Raw genomic sequence first — 18,653 nt, forward strand, 5'->3', positions numbered from 1 at the left:
GCAGAGGGGGCCTTGAACAACAGGAATGTCTGGTCTCACGGTTCTGGGCGGTGGGGGTTCGAGGTCAGGATGTTGGCCGGCTGGTTTGCAGATGACCATCCTCTCCCTGTGCCTCTTCACAGCATCTTCTCTCTGTGTGTCCAACTTTCTCTATTTTATGAGACTGCTCTTGTGGGACAAGCTGTGTCCCCTAAAATTGTATGTTGAAGCCCTAATTTCCAGTACTGCAGAATGTGGTCATATTTGGAGATAGGCCCTTTAAACAGGTGATTAATTTAAAATGAGGTGTTTGGGGTGGGGGTCCTAATCAGATGTGACCGATGTCCTTAGAGAAAAAGGCCATTTGGACACAGAGGGAGACACCAGGAGCACATACAAAGGGAAGACAATGTGAAGACACCACAAGAAAGTGGACAAACAGAGGCCTTGGGAGAAACCAAACCCCCCAGCCCTTTGATTTTGGCCTTCCAGCCTCCAGGACTGCGAGGAAGTTAATCTCTTTTGTTTAAGGCACCCAGTCGGTGGCATTTTGTTATGGCAGCCCCCGCAACTAATGCATACATTAATCAATACTGGATGAGGGCCCAGGCTAATGACCTTATTTTAACGTGATTACCTCCATAAAGACCGTACTTTCAAATAAGGTCACGTTCGGAGGCACTGAGGGGTTAGGATGTCAGCCTATGAATTTAGGGGGCTGGGGACAGAACTATGATACTCAGTTTGGCGGGGGGGGGGTGACCTTTAAATTGCAAATCCCATAAGGTGAGATGTCACATCATTAACTAGACTTTTGTAAAGGCCCAGGGCTCCAGGCTGTGCTGAGTAAGCAAGGTGCAGGAAGATGCTCTGAACGCCATTCAGCACGAGCCTTCATAATGCATATGGCGGGGATGGCACGTGAGGGAACAGATCGCTTTACAGTGAAATGCTGACTTTCCCTTGTCTCCACAGGGGAATGTTTTGTTAAAGTGCATCTAATTGTCTGTCCCCTTTTGTGTGCATCCTCGTGATGTCGTGGGCAGAGGGATACAGGCAGAAGGCACCTGCAGGCTCTCAGCACATTGCTCACACCACCCTGCCTTCCTGAGGTGCTTCCCCCACCGCAGAGGGCCTCTTCTTGCTTACAACGGGGGCCATCACAGACCCCTTCGGGCTGTTACCCATTATTTCATCCTTTAGGTAGTTGCCTACTGAGCACTCTGTGTCAGGCGCTTTTGTGGGCCCTGGGGACATGGTCAGAAGCAGCATAAGTTCTGGTCCCCGTCCAGTTCACCGTGAGGCAGGAAGGACGGGCCAGTCCTGTGTGAGGAAGCACCCTGCAGCACGGCGGGGTTACAAGATGGGGACAGAGCCCAAATTTGGAGTGTCAGGGGCTTCTTAAGAGAATGACAGATACCAAAGGGTTAGCCAGGTGAAGGCATGGAGAAGGGTGTGCCAGGCAGGGGCGACGCACCCCCCGGGATGGCATCGAGAGCGCTGGGCTCCAAAGGAGAAGGGTGAGGCTGGGAGGGCACGGTGAGTCACAGGGGACAAACTTAACCTGTGCAGGAACTTAGGGACCGTCTAAGGGCATGAGGACTTCGAGAAAAGGATGATCCTTGCCCTGAATCGGCCAGATGGTGAGTTTCTTCCAAACGCTAAGTACATAGACCCTCTGACCCAGCAAGCCCACGTCTGCCCCCTGGTACAGCACTTACCCTACAGAAGACATCACAAGGGTAGGAAATGACACAGCACCAAAAACAGCCCTTGCCAAACTGGATTTAATAACAGATTAGAAATCACCTAAAATGCCATCGATTTGGAACTGGTTGGATATGATACATTTCTAGCCGACAACTGTGTTGCTGGGGGGAGTGGAGAAGGACTTGGCTTCATTTCCACTCCGTAGTATCTTTCAAACATTGTGCATGTGCACGTATTACCAATTCAAAAATAAGCAAATACAGTGTATTTATTTCAAGTGTATGTCCTAGCTGCTTTAGTCTCAGTGACATCAGTGCAGTCATAAGATTTTGCTCCTATCCATGGATGCAGCGTGTGGGGGGGCAACTCTATTGTCAAACTACAACACTGAAGAGCAGCAGGGTGAGTGGGGCGGGACGCAGAGCCCATGTCTACCCACCATCCCGGCAGACAGAGAAGGGCATTGCAAGAGAAAAGAGAGCTAGTGAAAAACTAGGGTGGCTTTGATCCAGTTTCTGAAAACTGGCCTTTACAACACGGTGTGTTTGGCAAAGATGTTGACTTTATCTACTTATGCGCACGTAACGTTAGAACTTGGAAGAGGTTAGACTTCACATTGGCTCTGTGCGTTCAAAATGGGACTCTACATTTTTAAATGGTCTCTGTAAGAATTCATGATGCAGGGAGAAATAGATTCTATCTCAGGACAATTACTTCTCTTGTGGTTGAAATTATTTTAATTTCCCTTGCAATGTTTGTCCCCAAAGGTGGAGGAGGAAGCTGGACTTTCTGGGGCTTTCTGACCCCACATACACAAAGAAAGACTGAATCATGGCAAATGTCCCAAGACAACCCAAGCAAAGCTTTTTTTCCCCTCTGATAATGGAATGTTCAGTAAGGAGTGAATGCTAATGAAGGGTACCCGGAATGCTACACTCACTAGAGGGAATGAGTGTCGGGGTGAAGCCAGTGTTTTCAGACTCTCTGCTGGACTTTGGGCAGCATCTACTGGTTAATAAAGAGACAATAAGGCACATTTGGGACTGGAAGGTAGTGCAACCAATAGGGTAATAAAGGCAATAAAAGCGTTGTCTTAAATAGCATCCTAGAAGTTTTATTCTCAACTGGGCTTTATATTTTCAAGCTTTCCTTTGGGGAGGTTAAACATGAATTCCATCCATGCTGTCTTTCCCAAATTGGACTCGCTCCTGTTTTTGGAATTGGCTTTAAAGCAAATTTTAAAGCCATGTTTAAAAACCGATTGTCAATTTTTAAACATATTTCCTTTTATAATTAACCTGCATTACTTGTGAAATTTAGCTCTTAATTATATGCATATTTAAATTGTGTATGTGACTTGTATATATAAATTAATTATGTATATGTATATGGCTATACGTTTGTGTATGTGTACCTGGTACTCACTTACACATTCACATAAACCTCCTAAGGCATAAAGAGAACGCAGACTATGAAAATCTTCTTTCTTTTCTGTTTAAAGATGTTATCTATTTGGGAGAGAGAGAGAGCATGAGTGGGGGGGTGGAGCAGAGGGAGAGGGACAAACAGACTCCCCACTGAGCAGGGAGCCCGACTGGGGGCTAGATCCCAGGACCCCAGTATCATGACACTTATGGTCAGAGCCCCCTAGGCGCCCCTGTGAAAATTATTTTTAAAGAAAATTTAAAAATTATTTTGAACAATGACTGCATCATGAATACAAAAACTGAGTTTCTAAATTGTACTAATTTTAAGAAACTGTGCATTGAAGACATGTTCTAATATTCTTTTCCTAAAGAGTAGACATGATGATACCTGATAAATTAGAAATCGTGATTAACCATCACCATCTCACCTAGTAATTTCAAGTCAAACCATCAAAAAAAAAAAAAAAGAAAAAGAAAAACAAACCCCACAGGAGTTCAAAATTGAGAAAAATTGGTTCATTTTCCTTTCTAAAGTTTACCTAATGTGTTATTTCTTACAGGACACAAACATTCATTTATGACCCAACACAAAGTAGAAGGTCATTTAGATTGACAATATTTACGTGAACATTTTAGAGACTTTGGGTCTTTGTCATGACCCTTCGCACTAACACGTGTGCGTGTCTGTGTGTCCACAACCTAAAAACCTTGCTAACGAATCGGAAAAAGTTAGCCATCTCAGCACTTTCCAGAGAACGGGGCTCGGCAGGTCTCTTTCCTTCAACCAGGAAAAAAATGGGCTGGGCAAAGAACACACGTAAAGCTCATTTTTAATGTGAGATGTGATGCCGTGAAGGAGGACGTGTGTGTCGAACGGCGGAAGACGTGTTACGCAGGCCGTGGGCTGCGGTCGGTCCTCCCTACTTCGGCTGCGGACCCGCGCTCTCCAGCTGTTGTGCGGGAAGGAAACAGCAGCTTACGGGCTTGTCTCAGGATGGACGGACGGGTCATTCCTGCGTTAGTAATACAAACACTGAACTAACAGCCAGAGAATGTGGGTCTATTCTTGTTTCCGGAATAACAGCGTTCTGTGTGTGTGTGTGTGTGTGTGTGTGTGTGTGTGTGTGTGTGTGTGTTGGGGTGCGGGGGTGCTCTGTACAGTCCTCCGTAAACGCAACATCAGGCTGGATCTGAAATTGACTAACCCTGTAGTCCTGTAAGATCCTTGTGATGTCTCAAGCAGCTTAGCACTCAGACCAGCTCCAAGGAGGACACAGGTGATTCACAGGGATGTGCAATCCAGACAAAGCAGGTACACACTTTCGTTACATAAGATTTCGCTTGTTCTGGGAGATCCTTCTTTGCCCGACCTTCCTACCTGAAATGTCAGACTTTGCAATCTTCGCTTGCCTTACCTCCTTACCCACCACCATGCCAGTTGTACGCACTTCTGAGTCACACGCGGGTCTGGGGAACCTGCCCGAGGACGTGTATTTCATCCGCCTTCCTGCCCTAGAGAGAATCTCTGACGTTTTGATTCAACCGCGCTAACCGACTCGCTGTCCCAGGGCACTGACCCTCTCTTAGGGTCGCATTCAACAGTTCCGGCTTGAATAAGGGGTGGCTCTCCATCCTGGGTGGTTCAGAGAGGACTAGACATAGCTGTCAGATACATACGCACTTCTGAGTCACACGCGGGTCTGGGGAACCTGCCCGAGGACGTGTATTTCATCCGCCTTCCTGCCCTAGAGAGAATCTCTGACGTTTTGATTCAACCGCGCTAACCGACTCGCTGTCCCAGGGCACTGACCCTCTCTTAGGGTCGCATTCAACAGTTCCGGCTTGAATAAGGGGTGGCTCTCCATCCTGGGTGGTTCAGAGAGGACTAGACATAGCTGTCAGATACAGGAAGGGTCACGTGGTTAATGGGCAACTGTGGGCTGATGTCACTCACAGCCTCCCTGGGAGGTGGCATCAAAGAGGCCAGCAACTTTCTGCTCAGTCCACCTGCAGGGCTCACCTACCTGATGCCAGGCCAGAAAATGGCCACAGGTGAGGCCCTTGGTGGCAGAACTCCCAGCTCACTGTGAGCTGGGCTGCAGGCTTCCTGGGGCTGGATCCATGCCTGGTTTCCACGGCGTTCCCTGGTCTAACCACTTCCAGTTCTCCTCTTCCATCAGGCGAGGCATACAGATGGAACACAGAAGGACACCTTGAGCTCTGTTAGAATTCCCCCAGAGTTTGTCTCAGTGAGCAGTCTTCTGAAGGATATGATCCCTGTTATCACAAAGCTGGAACTCGATGAGTTTATCCACAGTTCCTCCTGGAGTTATTCAGGAGCCAGGTGTCTTTCTGCCCCAATGATGGACCAGAGATGGTCCCCATTACACTCCGGATTCTGTTAGCCACTTGCAGAGATGAGGACGTGGAAACCTTCTAGGGGGTGTGACTTTCCAAAATTCACAGTGATGGGCAGAATCCAGACATCCTAACTGCTATCCAGCTCCTGCTCCTGCTTTATCCCTTTGTTTGAGGCAAGCCTGAGCTGTTGGGAATATGTCGGAATGGAACTGGGAAAGACAGTCTTGAGGATGAAGACCTGAACTCACATCTGAATATGTGAAATTGAATAAACCTCAGAAAGCATCATGTTTTAATGGAAGACAATGTCCCCAACACACTNTGTTGGGAATATGTCGGAATGGAACTGGGAAAGACAGTCTTGAGGATGAAGACCTGAACTCACATCTGAATACGTGAAATTGAATAAACCTCAGAAAGCATCATGTTTTAATGGAAGACAATGTCCCCAACACACAAAGTTACTACATTCTACTTCGGGTTTTTTTTTTTTTAATAACCCACTTTCATACTTCCTTATTTTACTCTAGTCATGCCACCTCCCCTCAAATTTCTCTTTTGGTCTTATTTTTTATATATCAATTAGAAGTTCTGTGACAATAAGTGGCACTGTAACAAAAGGGTCAGCTGGTCGTTCTGTTCTCAGAACTCCCCTCCACCACGTTCTAGAAAACAGTGAAATATATTCACGCACTCAGGAAAACGCAGAAATGTAAGATAGCGTAGGTGTACAAATGAAAACCTCTGGGCAGCTGGATTTTCCACTAACAGACTCCTTTAATGAGAAAATCTTTTATGTTATTAAAAAAAAATCTTTATCAGCTCCCAGTCATGTCAGAACTGGATTTTGGAAATAATCTTTCCCAGTTGTGAATGCTCTCATATCAATTATGAGACATAAAACATTAAAAAAATTCCTCTCTAATTTGAACAATATGCACATCAAAGGATTTCCTCCCCTCTTTTTTCTCCTAGAGGGCTCTCCTCTCCCCTGCAGGCGATCCCCTCCGGCTGCAGTAGCGCATCTGCGCCACCAGGGGGCGCGCGTCCTCCATCANTCCTAATCAGCCCTGTCACCATCACCAGCAACAGCAGCCCACTGCGTTCCCCCCAGAGACAGAAACGTAACCTTATTCTTGTCACAGCCCCCCAAAATGCAATGCAGAATTTACATAGATTTCTCAAAATATGTTTTATCTCCATTGTCAGTAACCCCCAGCAGACCAACTTTACTTTCTTTCTTCCAATAATTTATGAAAAATATAGCCGCAAATCCCGTCGACTCTGAGGTTTTATCTATCAATCAAATGGTAATTTTCATAATGTTTGTTACCATAGCACCCACAGCCTGTGATCCTCTGCTACCTCTGTTTTCCTCATGTTGGTTCACTGTTACAGGTAAGCAATCAGGGATTTCTCCCGGGGATTCTAGAATGAGGCAAGGGAGGGTGCAGGGGGAAACCCGCATAATTACCACAGTGATGGGTTGACATCTAGAACGACTCCACCCCTGCACTTTGAAGACGAAGACACGGAGTTTCTAAAATAGCAGCGCATTATGTGAACTGAGCCCAAGAACAGAACCCACCTTGGAAAGTTTTAGCTCAATAATGCCTAACATTAAAAGACAGCTTTCAACCTGACAGCACGTCAGAATTTCTCGCCAATTAATTTTTCAAATACTCCTTCAGTAATGTGTCTGTTCTATTCTTTAAAAGAAAAAAAAAAAACCTAAGAGCAATCTCAGGCAAAGTGTCTTTCCTTTATCTCATAAAACAGAATCGAAATTAAACATACACCGAGGCACTCTTCCTGCGGTCTACGTCTGTGGTTAGAACATTTGGCCATGACCTTCTGAAAATTCTCAAAGACACTGAATAGCAGTGGATATGTATTCTCAGATATTTCATTTTTTTCGTAAGTGACAGGCTTACTAAGGGTCATAGACACATGAAGTAGCAGGTGATCGAAATAAAACAAAATTAAAACATTCACATTTAGGAGTGGGTACGTGGTGTAGACATCGTGAACAGTGATGCACTAAGCGTTGAGTCTAATAACTGTCGCCAAAGTTGAACCCAAGGGCTGAGATGCCCTTTTTGGGCAGATGACAGGAATCCTGAGTGTCAGTATATAGGTAATAAAAGCATCTATGAAGGAAGAACTGAATGTTCTATAATCCCACATCCTTAAAAGGCTGGATGCAGAGCACTCAATGGAAAAGTCATCACCACACCACTGGTTTGTTACCATGGAGAAGAACCTTGAACAAAATTGATCCTCCCTCGGACAGCACGTGGCAGCGAGCCATCTGTAGGAATGTGCTTATCGAATTCTTTTTTAAGGTTGATTCTAGAGGGGATCTCTATTCCTCCGGAATTTGGGAATTGCATGTATTTTNATTTCTAATAGTAGGGAAACCTCCATATTTATATATGTGGAATTTGAAGGGCACTCCATCTATTCATTCAACTCTTGATGATACATGAGTATTATATTTTTCACTATGTAGAATGGAAAAAAGTTATTAAATTAAAACAAAAAAGAGGAATTACTGAGGGCAAGATTAAAACGAACCTATTGGTTAATTTCTTTTCATAGAACTGTGTTTAGTGATTGTCATTCTACCTATTTCAATAAAGAAGAAGCCCCATGGGTCTGCGACCTCTTGAGAACAGGCAGAGTGGCCGTGAGCTGCCATCCCGGGGGCCTTAGGTTAGCTGCAGCCAGTTGGGAAACCAGAAAGAAAGATTCCTATGTCTCTACTATATTTAGTCCAACCCTGCCTGAGTACTGAAGACATTTCATTCAAAATGCATAAAGGCACCTGACATGACTCACAGGCACTCCATCTAAAAGGTGACTTATTTGGATCTTCATGTCCATCTGTAAGACATAAGCTGCCAAAAATTGTGTGACAATGTTCGAGAATAAATGCTATACCTATCAAAGTCTTCAAGTTTCTCTAGAAGTGTGACAACTCCTTGGCTCCCTAGGTTTGACCAGTGGTTCCCGGGAGCTGTTCTCTGGGCTAACTTCTTCCCAGAAGGATGCTGCCCTGGGGGTCGTGTTTGGAACCTTCGTCAGTAGAGACAAGCTAGCAAGTGATCGGCATTGATAGAAACATCTCTCTTGTTCAGGTGCAGCGGCAAAGTTCAAGGAACATCTGAGGGGGAAATGGTGGTCGCTAGTTAGCAAGAGAGAGAAGAAGTCTTCAAGAAGGCCTGGGTCACACCTTAGAAAGGAAGCTCAAGCTGAGCATTAGTATCTTTTTTGTTAAAAACATTTTGTAGAACTTCAGGGTCAAATGCCTTCAGAATTTATCCTGCACATTTTTGGAAAGCTGAGTAGTGAAAGGACCGTGAGCCCAGCGGAGAGCGGCAATGGAAGAGTTAGGTTCTGGGTACTGAGTGATGGGATTTTCCTGAAAATCTTCTAGGCTCCATGGTGTTTTCTCTGGACCCAGAGACACACCTCCCTTTTCCTGTCTCTTTCCTGTAATGATGTCGCCATGGCTATGAAAAACTTGAATTTTTGAAACTCAAAGACAAGAGTATAAGGTGGAAGGAAGACAAATACTGTATGATTTCACTTACGTGTGGAATCTAAAAAACCAACCAACCAACCAACCAAAAGCAGAAACAGACCCATAAACACAGAGAATAAACTGATGGCTGCCAGAGGGGACAGGTGTGGGGGGATGAACAAAATGGGTGAAGGAGAGTGGGAGGTACAGACTTCCAGTTATGAAATGAATGAGTCACAGGAGTACGGGACAGGAATATAGTCAATGATATTGTAATAATGTTGCATGGTGACAGAGGGAAGCTACTCTGAGCAGAGCATAACGTATAAACTTGTGGAATCACTATGCTGTACACCTGAAACTAATGTAACATTGTATGTCAACTATACCTCAACTAAAAAAATTATATACATACAGTGGACTTTCTGCCCATGTTGGGCGGAAAAAGATTATATCCCATGTTTAACTTTCTGATGGCCTTGAAAGTGTACAAGGAAGAGGGACGAATATTCAAACCTATATCAGATCCACACATGCAGATTAAAGACCAGGTACAGGAGAAGATAAGACAAGGATCTAGTCCTTCATTTGAGGTTTTGAGGTTGTTGTCTACTTTGAAAACCTGGTGAAAGCTCCTGACCTTCTCTAGGAAAAAAAATCTAGATGCATGTGAATGAACAAACATGCATCCTTTACATAAAATGCCACAAGTTTCTCTGAACTCCTAAAATCATGGACACCTCCTTGACCACAGAGTCAAGAACTGAAGACCTTATTTTGAGGACCATTTATGATGTTCTTCCCACAAGACTGGGCAGCACAGGAAACAGTCATCCGGTTCTTAAGGCAGATTCCTAAGGGAGAACTTTTGTCAACTGTCTCTTGATAGCTTGTCACTCAGACTTAGAACAGTATGGCTAATGGCAGGTGTACGAATACCTGATCTAGAACTGATTTGATAAACTCTCATGTTGAACATTTCAATATGGCACCCTTCTAGGGGGTTTTATAAAGTCTAAGACACGAGGGAGCCTTTCATGTTTCTCAGTACATATGGTAGCATTTTATCCTTAAAACTTGAAAATTAACCCTACCTCAACTGAAGCCATCTAGTGACAAGAACACACAGCACTTTTTGTACTGAGATAGTGTACGGCAACGACTCTGATTATCACATCACCATGGCAGAGTGTCCTGTTCTCACTTGTCTACTCACCATTTATTTAAAAAAAAACACACAACAATTTACTTATTCTTTACATCTTATTCTGTGCTTAAATTATGTAATGCTTATAAATATCCAGAAATTGAATTCTGATATTGGTGTTTGGCCGAGTCTGAGTCATTTGCTGAAAGAAGTAAACATTGTTAATGGGGAATATAATATAAAATTGTATCTAGCCCTTGTGCATCTCAAACACACACACACACATGCACGCACACACACATGAATAACTTAGATGGACAGTTCTTTATGGTCTTGACACTTATTTAGAATAAAGTAACACAAAACTTTTCAGAAAAATAGCCCCATGTGAAGAAGCAGCATAATTTTACTGGCCTTGTGACATCATCTGCTCTTATGTAATGCAAAGAGGCACACAGCATCCAACCACTCTAAGCGTGCCTCATGATTGCTAACATTTTCCCCTCAGAATTATCCTTTTGCAAAGCTAATGCGTGTGGGTCACAGGCACTCTGTAGATAATGTGATCTTTCCAGACCAAGTTCTTTCGGGGCATCTATGAGGAAAGCATGGAAAACTACCAGGCATATCTTCAAGGTTACATCCATCCGCAGAGGGAAACAACAAAGCCAACCTGCGCCCCCCAGAAAAGCAGACCAGCAGGAAGGGCTGTGTCCCGGACCCCACCACGCACTATACCTGTACAGATGAAGCTGGACAGTCCCCCGTAGATGACTTCATCATTGTCGGGCAATATAAACGGACACCTCGTCTGAACCTCCAAACAGTATTGCTTGCAAGGAATTGTCTTTCTGCAGTTAAACTGAGCGACTTCAAAGTACTGGGAACACAGCCAGGCTTTGTAGACAATCTGAAAAAAGAGAAGAATCAAAAATCGGGAGGGATGACAAGAGTTCTGTCTCTAATACAGGACATTTTGTACTGGGAGAAGCATGCTGTGGTGCCAAGTGGATCATAAGGAAACTCTCATTTCCAGAAAGCTCTTTTACACAATGCCAGCTGCAAGTGATAACGACGTGGCAACAAGTCTGCAGCCGAGCAAAACACTATTGGAGCGAGCCTCTAAGAGAATGCAAAGGGTAGCACGGCATTTGAGTTGATGTCGTTGTTTGAAAAACAAAGGAGTTCATCAGAACCTGAAGTTTCAAAATCCAGTGATACAGAAAGTAAAACAAAACAAAACAAAACAAAACATCGTCAACTGTGTGGTCTAAGGTAGTTACTGACTGCAGTCTGCGAGGAGACTCAGTTCCGAGCAGGAAATCCGGCGAGCTATGCCACCAGTGGACACTAGATGGCGCTGAGTCCTCCGCCACCAGGGCCCGCAGGAGCTCGGACTCCAGGCGCACAGAGCAAGTAGCAGTGGGCATTGCATTTATGACTCACATCAAGTGCACTAAAAACCTCATGGTCTCAAAGCCCAGAAACACTCAACCTTGGTCAGACCTAACATGCGTTGGCGTGTTTCACAGCGCGGGAAGGAAACTCATCAAAGCCACAACTTGGACCTCCGAGATAATGCACGAGCCGCATGAGCGTGTGTTCAGTGTTTCGTTAATTTGATAAAATGTGAAACGATTATGACTCCATTTATCCCTCTGTTTTTGATAGCTATTAGGAAAATAAATATTGAAAAAAATACCCTTTTCTACTACAAGGAAACAAGTTGCACCTAAATCCAAATAAAACAAAGAGAAAAGTACCCATCCCCAGTATAGATCACTGCGATGCGGGTAGTTCCCAGATCCTAGGCACGGAGGGCAGCTGTTTGTCTGTGTTTGGGACTAATAATATCCAGGGAAGATCTCGTCAGCTCTGTCTCACCTAGAAATGTGAATGGTTTACAGTCAAACGTACGCCCAGAGGCATGAACACTCACCAGTAAGAGCAAGAACAGTGCCTAGTATTTACCAACCTCACACTTTGTTCTACGCGCGGTTCATACTTTTTCCCCCAGGTCATTCTCAGCATACACCCAGAAGGTAACTGTGAGTCATGCTTTGCATACAAACAATAATTAGTAATGGAAGTAAGTAAAAAATCCAGAATTCAAACCCACTTTCTATCGGATTCCAAATCCTGCATCTTCAAAAGTATGCTATATTTAATCTGAAAATGCCTTTAGAGAACTTATAAAATCACGAGGGAGTTGGTGAAATCAATCTGACATCAGCACCAAACTGCGTGTACCTGGCCGATATCTGTTTGGTGTTGAAATTTTATTCATAACTTTGCATTCGTTTGACTGAAATGAAACTTTATTCTTTGATCAAAGGTGCCTACGTGGGGGTAAATGGGATGCATGCGAAATTCAGGTATAAGTCTAGACAGCTATGCGTAATTTATTTGCTGTCATCATTCATTTATTTATGTATGTATTATTTACTTATTTATTTTAAGTGGGCTCCACGCTCCCAACGGGGGCCTGAACTCACGACCCTGAGATCAAGACCTGAGCTGAGATCAAGAGTCGGACGCTTAACCAGCTGAGCCACCCGGGAGCCCCCATCAGTAATTTATTTATAAGGGATTATAATTCCTTAAAACTTGATAGGAAAATATACAAATAATTTGTACTCCCATAGGTCTTTGAACAGGTCTTCACATAAAGGCGTACGTTAGAAAAAAAAATACTACAATAGCTGAGAGAACCCTTAAAATTTCTTAAATTTCAACATGGAAACAACGGGTTCAGGTGTGTAAATGTGGGCCATGGGGACAGAGGTGGCAGGTGGGGGCAGTGCCACCATGCTGTCAGAAAGAGACTAGAAGTATGAGTTTCAGAAGAAAGAAAAGCCAATTTCCAACCATACTTCGGGGCAGTTGCGGATTGTTTTTCAAAATGCCTTGGTACTTGTGCGATCTGACATAATACGTCATCTGATAGGGGACATTTATGACAAAAGCCACACTGTAGTCTAGGCATGGCAGTTTCTGTCTTGTGATTCCTGGTTCTGGTTTCCTTTTCTCGGCCCTAGGGGAGGTTGAGTATGTAGACAGTGCTACCAGGAAAGTTCCATTATAAGGAAAGCTCACATTCTGCATATTTCTGGGATGTAAAAAGTAAAGCTCTTAGGGAACACCGCTACATAGTTCCAGAAAGCTGCAGGTATTTTCATGGGCCAGACTGCGCTCTCCGTTCCGCCTCCTACTTTGCTTTTGCACAATTTTCCAAATTCAAGTGGTGTCTGAACAGCAAGTCACCTCCTGGCTCTGGTAGACCCCATCTCGGGCAGGACTCTGTCCCCTCTCAGGGACAATGGGGTGTCGCATACCTGAGTCTGCCCAGAAATACACACTTTCTCTTTGCAATCGGCCTCCTGGCATCACCCAACGGGAATGGATCCATTTTTATCCTGGTTCCTTAAATGCTATTTCAACTACACTTCCTTTGCAGATTTTTCACGTAAAGGCCTAGTAAGTAACAAAAGTGGTTTTTATAAATAGCAGGTAGTAGCTATGAACAAAAGTGCTCATGACTCTGAACCTTCCACGGGGCGATAACCACCTCCCTGGCCAGGTTTCAACGCATCACCAGTTCCTCTGCACGGACTCCGAGACTTTCGAAATGCACTGGAAGATTCCTCATCTGAGACTTCAGCATCTTGTAAAAGTTTAGTGCTGGGGCTGCCATAGGTCAGAAAGCAATCAGAGAAAGCTTCGTGGACAGAAAAAGAAAGGCAAGGTCTTCCTTGTTGACTTTGAGGGAAAGCTGCCACGCACCGAGGCCAAGAGCTTTCTAGATGTGAAAGCAGAGGCTGGAGACAAAAGGGCAGGCAGACAGGTGCAGGGTGTCCTGGCCTGGAGAGCTTTCTTGCCGGAAGAAATGCACAGCAATGAACCGGGCCGTCTTGGGAAGTGCTGAGTTCAGTTAGCTTTCGCCAATGGGCCATGCGGCGGCTTCTTGGCAGGACAGCGAGAGAAGTGAATGGCTCTGAGATACTTCCCAACGCCCTTCTAGAATGTTTTGAGGAAGCGAGTTTGAGGAAGTTGGATGGTTTTCAGTGGCGCAAAGCTCAAGAAACCAGATGATTAATTTTTGTTAAAGTACAAAAGGATTTTCAAACAAAAGTGCCTGATGAAAAGTAAATACAGTTGTCTCTTTTCATAAGGACTCTGTAGTATGAGGAAGGTCAAGAGTCTTTTCTTATGATGACCTCACCTTCTCCTCTAGAGAGAAGGATTAGCTAATTGCTTTTCTAGGTGCCCTAAATGGTATATATGATTATAAGATGGGGAGCAATAATTTGGGAATGAAACAACAGGAGAGTCCCACAATGGAAAGCTTCGCTCCATTAAAAGTTATTTTAGGGATTCCGCAAGCCCACCGCCATCCCCTCAAAGTGGAAAATGTATGTAAACGAGTCAACATAGAGCAACAGTTTCTTAATTAGTATGCTTGCAGTTTCACTCTGGCCTCAGGCAAGGGGATGGGGTAAGGAGACAAACTCCTGGCTGAAATGCATCCATCCACACCCCTCCTCGAGGGGCAGGGACAATTGTATGTCTGGGGAACAATGTTTGCCAGGTAATCATGCTCACGAAGGACATCTCAAATAATCCCTTCACCCACGCGCTCGCCTCCGCTCTGCGCCCCTTGCAAATGACCCCTGACTGTACAGAAACTTCGCTTCCAGCTGCCCGTCATACAGCTAATAGGGAACAGTCTCAAGTCCCAGTCTACAAAAGCAACAGACTAAGTGATAAACATGGCCTAAAGGAGAATGTCATTCTTACTTGTATAGGGTAAGGATACTCTCTGTTGCTCCCAAACCATTTTCTCACTTGTTATTCCTTCCCCAGGAAAACTTTGAGACGTGACTGGGAAACCTTTTACAAATGAAGAAACAAGGGAACAGAGATTATAGTAACAAAGGAATGGCATTCAGGTCTCAACCTCGGGACCAGCACTGTTGTCACTGGGAACTCTGGAGCCCCCAGGAGGATGAGGGAAGTCGTCTCTACCTGAACGGGCACATGTCTCTGGAGTCACAGAGGCAGTGCACTCCAGAGCGGAGAGGTTCCAGCAGTGGTCCAGCTGAGACTCTCATTTTAATTAATTAATTGATTAATTAATTTTATTATGTGAGACTCTCATTTTAAAGTGGAAATCGGGGCCTGGAAAAATCACAGTTGACAAACTGACTTCCAGGCCATTGTTTAAATAATGCATCACATCATTTGGAAGGCATCGTTCACTGCTAACATCCTTTTTTTTTCCCCCCACAAGTCACTTCATTTCAGGACTGCACTTTGTAATTCCACACCGTGGGCTGTCATGAGCCACCCCACCTGCCCCTCAGGCTGGCTTCTAGGTCTTCTTTGCACACACATCCCCTGGACACATGGGCCTATTTGAAGATGCGAGTGAGGGCAGCAAAGAGAGGAGAGGAGGGGCAATCCTAGGGAGCCTGGGCTACAGAACTCATCTCCAGACTCCCGATGAAGAATGATGTGTTTTAAAGATAATTTTCGGTATTCAGCAAAGTTTTGGGTGTAATGGCACAAGCATGATTGAGCTAAAAGTCTCAAGAGGTAGACCAGATGGTGGGGGGTTCTTTGTCTGCTTCCCAATTATGGGAAGTGATGTTAAGCTATCGGGCTCTGGAAGGGAATGTTTTATGTGGATAAAGAGATGAGCCTAAAATAGACCATTTTGTTCATTAGAAGTTATGCACAGGGCCCTGAATAATCATGGTTAACAGTATTGCTATTATAAATGACCATAAGCATAAACCATGTCAGGTTCTCATTACTTCTCTTGGTTCTGGACATTCCATTTGGATATGGCTAATCTTGTGAAGAGTCTATCAAAAACACCTAAGATTAATGTTTCCAATAGAAGCTGGGATTCTCATTCTTTTTAAATATGCTTGCCTTCCTCCCCCAAATCTATATCTATGTTTCGGAGCCAGATAGCAGATTTATATTGCAAATATATATTGGCCTGCTGAAAAAAAAAACCAGGATGTTGGTTACAATTTTTTTATCATTAAGAGGAAAGTCAGGTATCGAAAACAGCTGTCATCTCTGTATCAGGAGGTAGCTTTCCTATTTCCCCAAGAATTAGCATGGACGGCTTCTTTCTACATTTATAACATGTGTTGATACATTTTATTAGATCCTTTCCTGTCACCTCGAATGCATTAGTGGCCTGAGTTCTGAGTGTGTGAGGGTGAAATGATTGGTTATGTAAGCGGTAGTCGGCTACAGCAAGTGCCTTGGGCTTGTGCACTTTGATGCACGCTGTGTGCCGCTGCAATTGTAAATGCAGGCGGAAGTCAACATAAATGTTCACGCTCCTATGTCTGAATGTCTGCTTTCTTCTTTATTTGTGTCCGTGTCTTGTGAAAGCACACTGCACCCAGAAATCAGAAATACTGATGTACTCTGCGAGGAAAAAAGAAAACAAGCCCGTGCCTGACGATGAGGTGAGGCTTCTGTGGAATATATTAAGAGGTGGACAGTGTCCTGAGCGCCAAGCTCCTTGATCCGCCAATGTCAGCACACCTTGTCCTGCAGGGCTATGTCTTGGCTCCGTGTCCTGAGTAAGATGCAAATGTCTTCCAGTTTCTGTCGGTGACCCACTTCAGGATCCTGTTATAACACTTGGTCTATTCCCCTGAACTTCAGAACGCCCCTGGCTTCCCGGTGCTGCCCTACATTCTGAAGTCCCCCCAAACCAAGCTCACAACCACGCCAGAGTGCCGGGCTCATTCGGCACAGGAGAGGGGGCCCGGCCAGAAGAGGGGTGTGGTCGGGCCAGTCTGCGGGCCGGGGTGCCACTGTGGAGGACTGTGGACACACATGACTGTTACAGATGGCCCTTTTGTAAATAGAGAATGCTCCATGCAAAGAGGAAGCGGAGCAAGCAGAGAATTCGTCCCTGTGTCTCCAGAGCCATCCGGGGGATACAAAGCCAACTTGGTTGCTCCGTCCCCTCTCCTCCCCATTCCCACCTGCCTGGCTTTGTCCCTGCTTCCTTGCTCATCTTCTTTTCCCCGATTTGGTGTCAGCCCCCAGCCACTCCACAGAAGCTGTTCTTTCTAAGCAAGCTGGCCGCTCTGATGATAAACCCAGCTGCTTACACCGATTACTCTCTTATTTGACCTCTTGGCAGCATTGACCGCTACTGATGGAGCTCCTTCCTGCCACGCGGGTGGGACCCCAGCTACCCACTCCGGGCAACGCCTCCCCATCTCCATCTGCGGCTCTGTGTCACTGTTGTTTCCTCGGCCACTCCCCAAAATGTTGGTATCCCTCAGGCTTCTGTTCTAAACTCTCCTCCACGCAGTCTTTCAGGGCAATCATCCACCCCCGGGATGATTCGGTGGTCATCTATAAAACAGGGAAGCTAAAATCTTGGTTTCCAAAGCACCTTTCTCTCTCTCTCTCTGTCCTTCTCTCTCAAGCGTCTGGTCTCTCTTGAAATGCTCTCTGGCATGTCTTGCTTTCGGGCCTCTGTCCTCTCGGTCGCTGCAGGTCCACAGTGGAATTTGGTATCTTCCCTCCGGGGAGAGGCAAGAGTGAGAAATCTGGGAGTCACACCCGGCACCTCCTTCTGCTCTCTCGAGACCACGACTGTTTAAGCTCCAAGTCCACCTCTTAAATCTCTCCAATACCTACTCACACCTCCTGATTCCTATCACTACCACCATCATGTCACCATTGGCCTCCCTCCTAGATCGCAGCATGAACACATCGTGGACCTCACCTTGCAACTTCAGGCGTGGACTCCTCCTCCACGCTGCTCTCCACACTGAACAGGCTGCTTCCTCCCGCCCCATGTGGCCACATCTGTAGGTCGACATGGGCCTCTCAAGATCCGAAATGGATTGTGCCTATGGGCTTGCACTAAACGCCCGTTCCTTCCTCGTCCACCTTGCCTGCTAGGAGTGCTTGTGCATTTTGCATCCCAGCGCCCTGGGGGTGCCTCCCTCAGAATGCTCATTAGAAATTCGCCCCATGGGCCTCAGGTCTGCACGGCTCTGTCTTGTGATTTGGTTAGTATGAGCTAGTCCTCCTGGCTCTGAGCTCCTGTGTGGAATAGAGGCTCGAACTAGAACCTTGATGAGCTTCCAAGAGGGTGAATCCTATGGATCCCTTTGAGGTGATCGATCAGCTAACTCTTCCACTGGAGGCCAAATAAATCCTTAAGAAAGAAGATTTTTTAAGCTTACTTCATGGATTGAACCTCTCTTTCCAAACGGCTAGCGTGGTTTAGGTCCTGTGGCACAGTGGGGGCTGGGATGAAAGCAGACAGGGTTCCCACGCAGAGAGGAAGCAGGGTGTGGAGTAAAGCGCAGGGCTCTGGAGGTCCCTCCAGAGTTTGAGAGGGCAGAGTTTATTCTGTACTTGTTTTTAAAAATGTACATGCTGATTGCTGTTGCAAGGACTTCTAGTACTATGTTGAATAATAGTGGCGAGAGTGGGCATCCTTGTC

General features: G+C 45.3%; 1 protein-coding gene across 2 annotated transcripts in view; it reads right to left on the reverse strand.

Moving 5' to 3' along the window:
• FAM155A (family with sequence similarity 155 member A) overlaps positions 1 to 18,653 on the reverse strand; it is a 648,035-nt gene that overhangs the window by 26,507 nt on the left and 602,875 nt on the right. For both annotated transcript variants that reach the window (XM_002915862.3, XM_019796010.2), the window contains exon 2: positions 10,889 to 11,060. In XM_002915862.3, coding sequence (XP_002915908.1) covers positions 10,889 to 11,060 — 172 coding nt within the window. The remainder of the gene's footprint in view (positions 1 to 10,888; positions 11,061 to 18,653) is intronic.

This window comes from Ailuropoda melanoleuca, chromosome 7 (assembly GCF_002007445.2).
Source record: "Ailuropoda melanoleuca isolate Jingjing chromosome 7, ASM200744v2, whole genome shotgun sequence".
Lineage (NCBI taxonomy): Eukaryota > Metazoa > Chordata > Mammalia > Carnivora > Ursidae > Ailuropoda > Ailuropoda melanoleuca.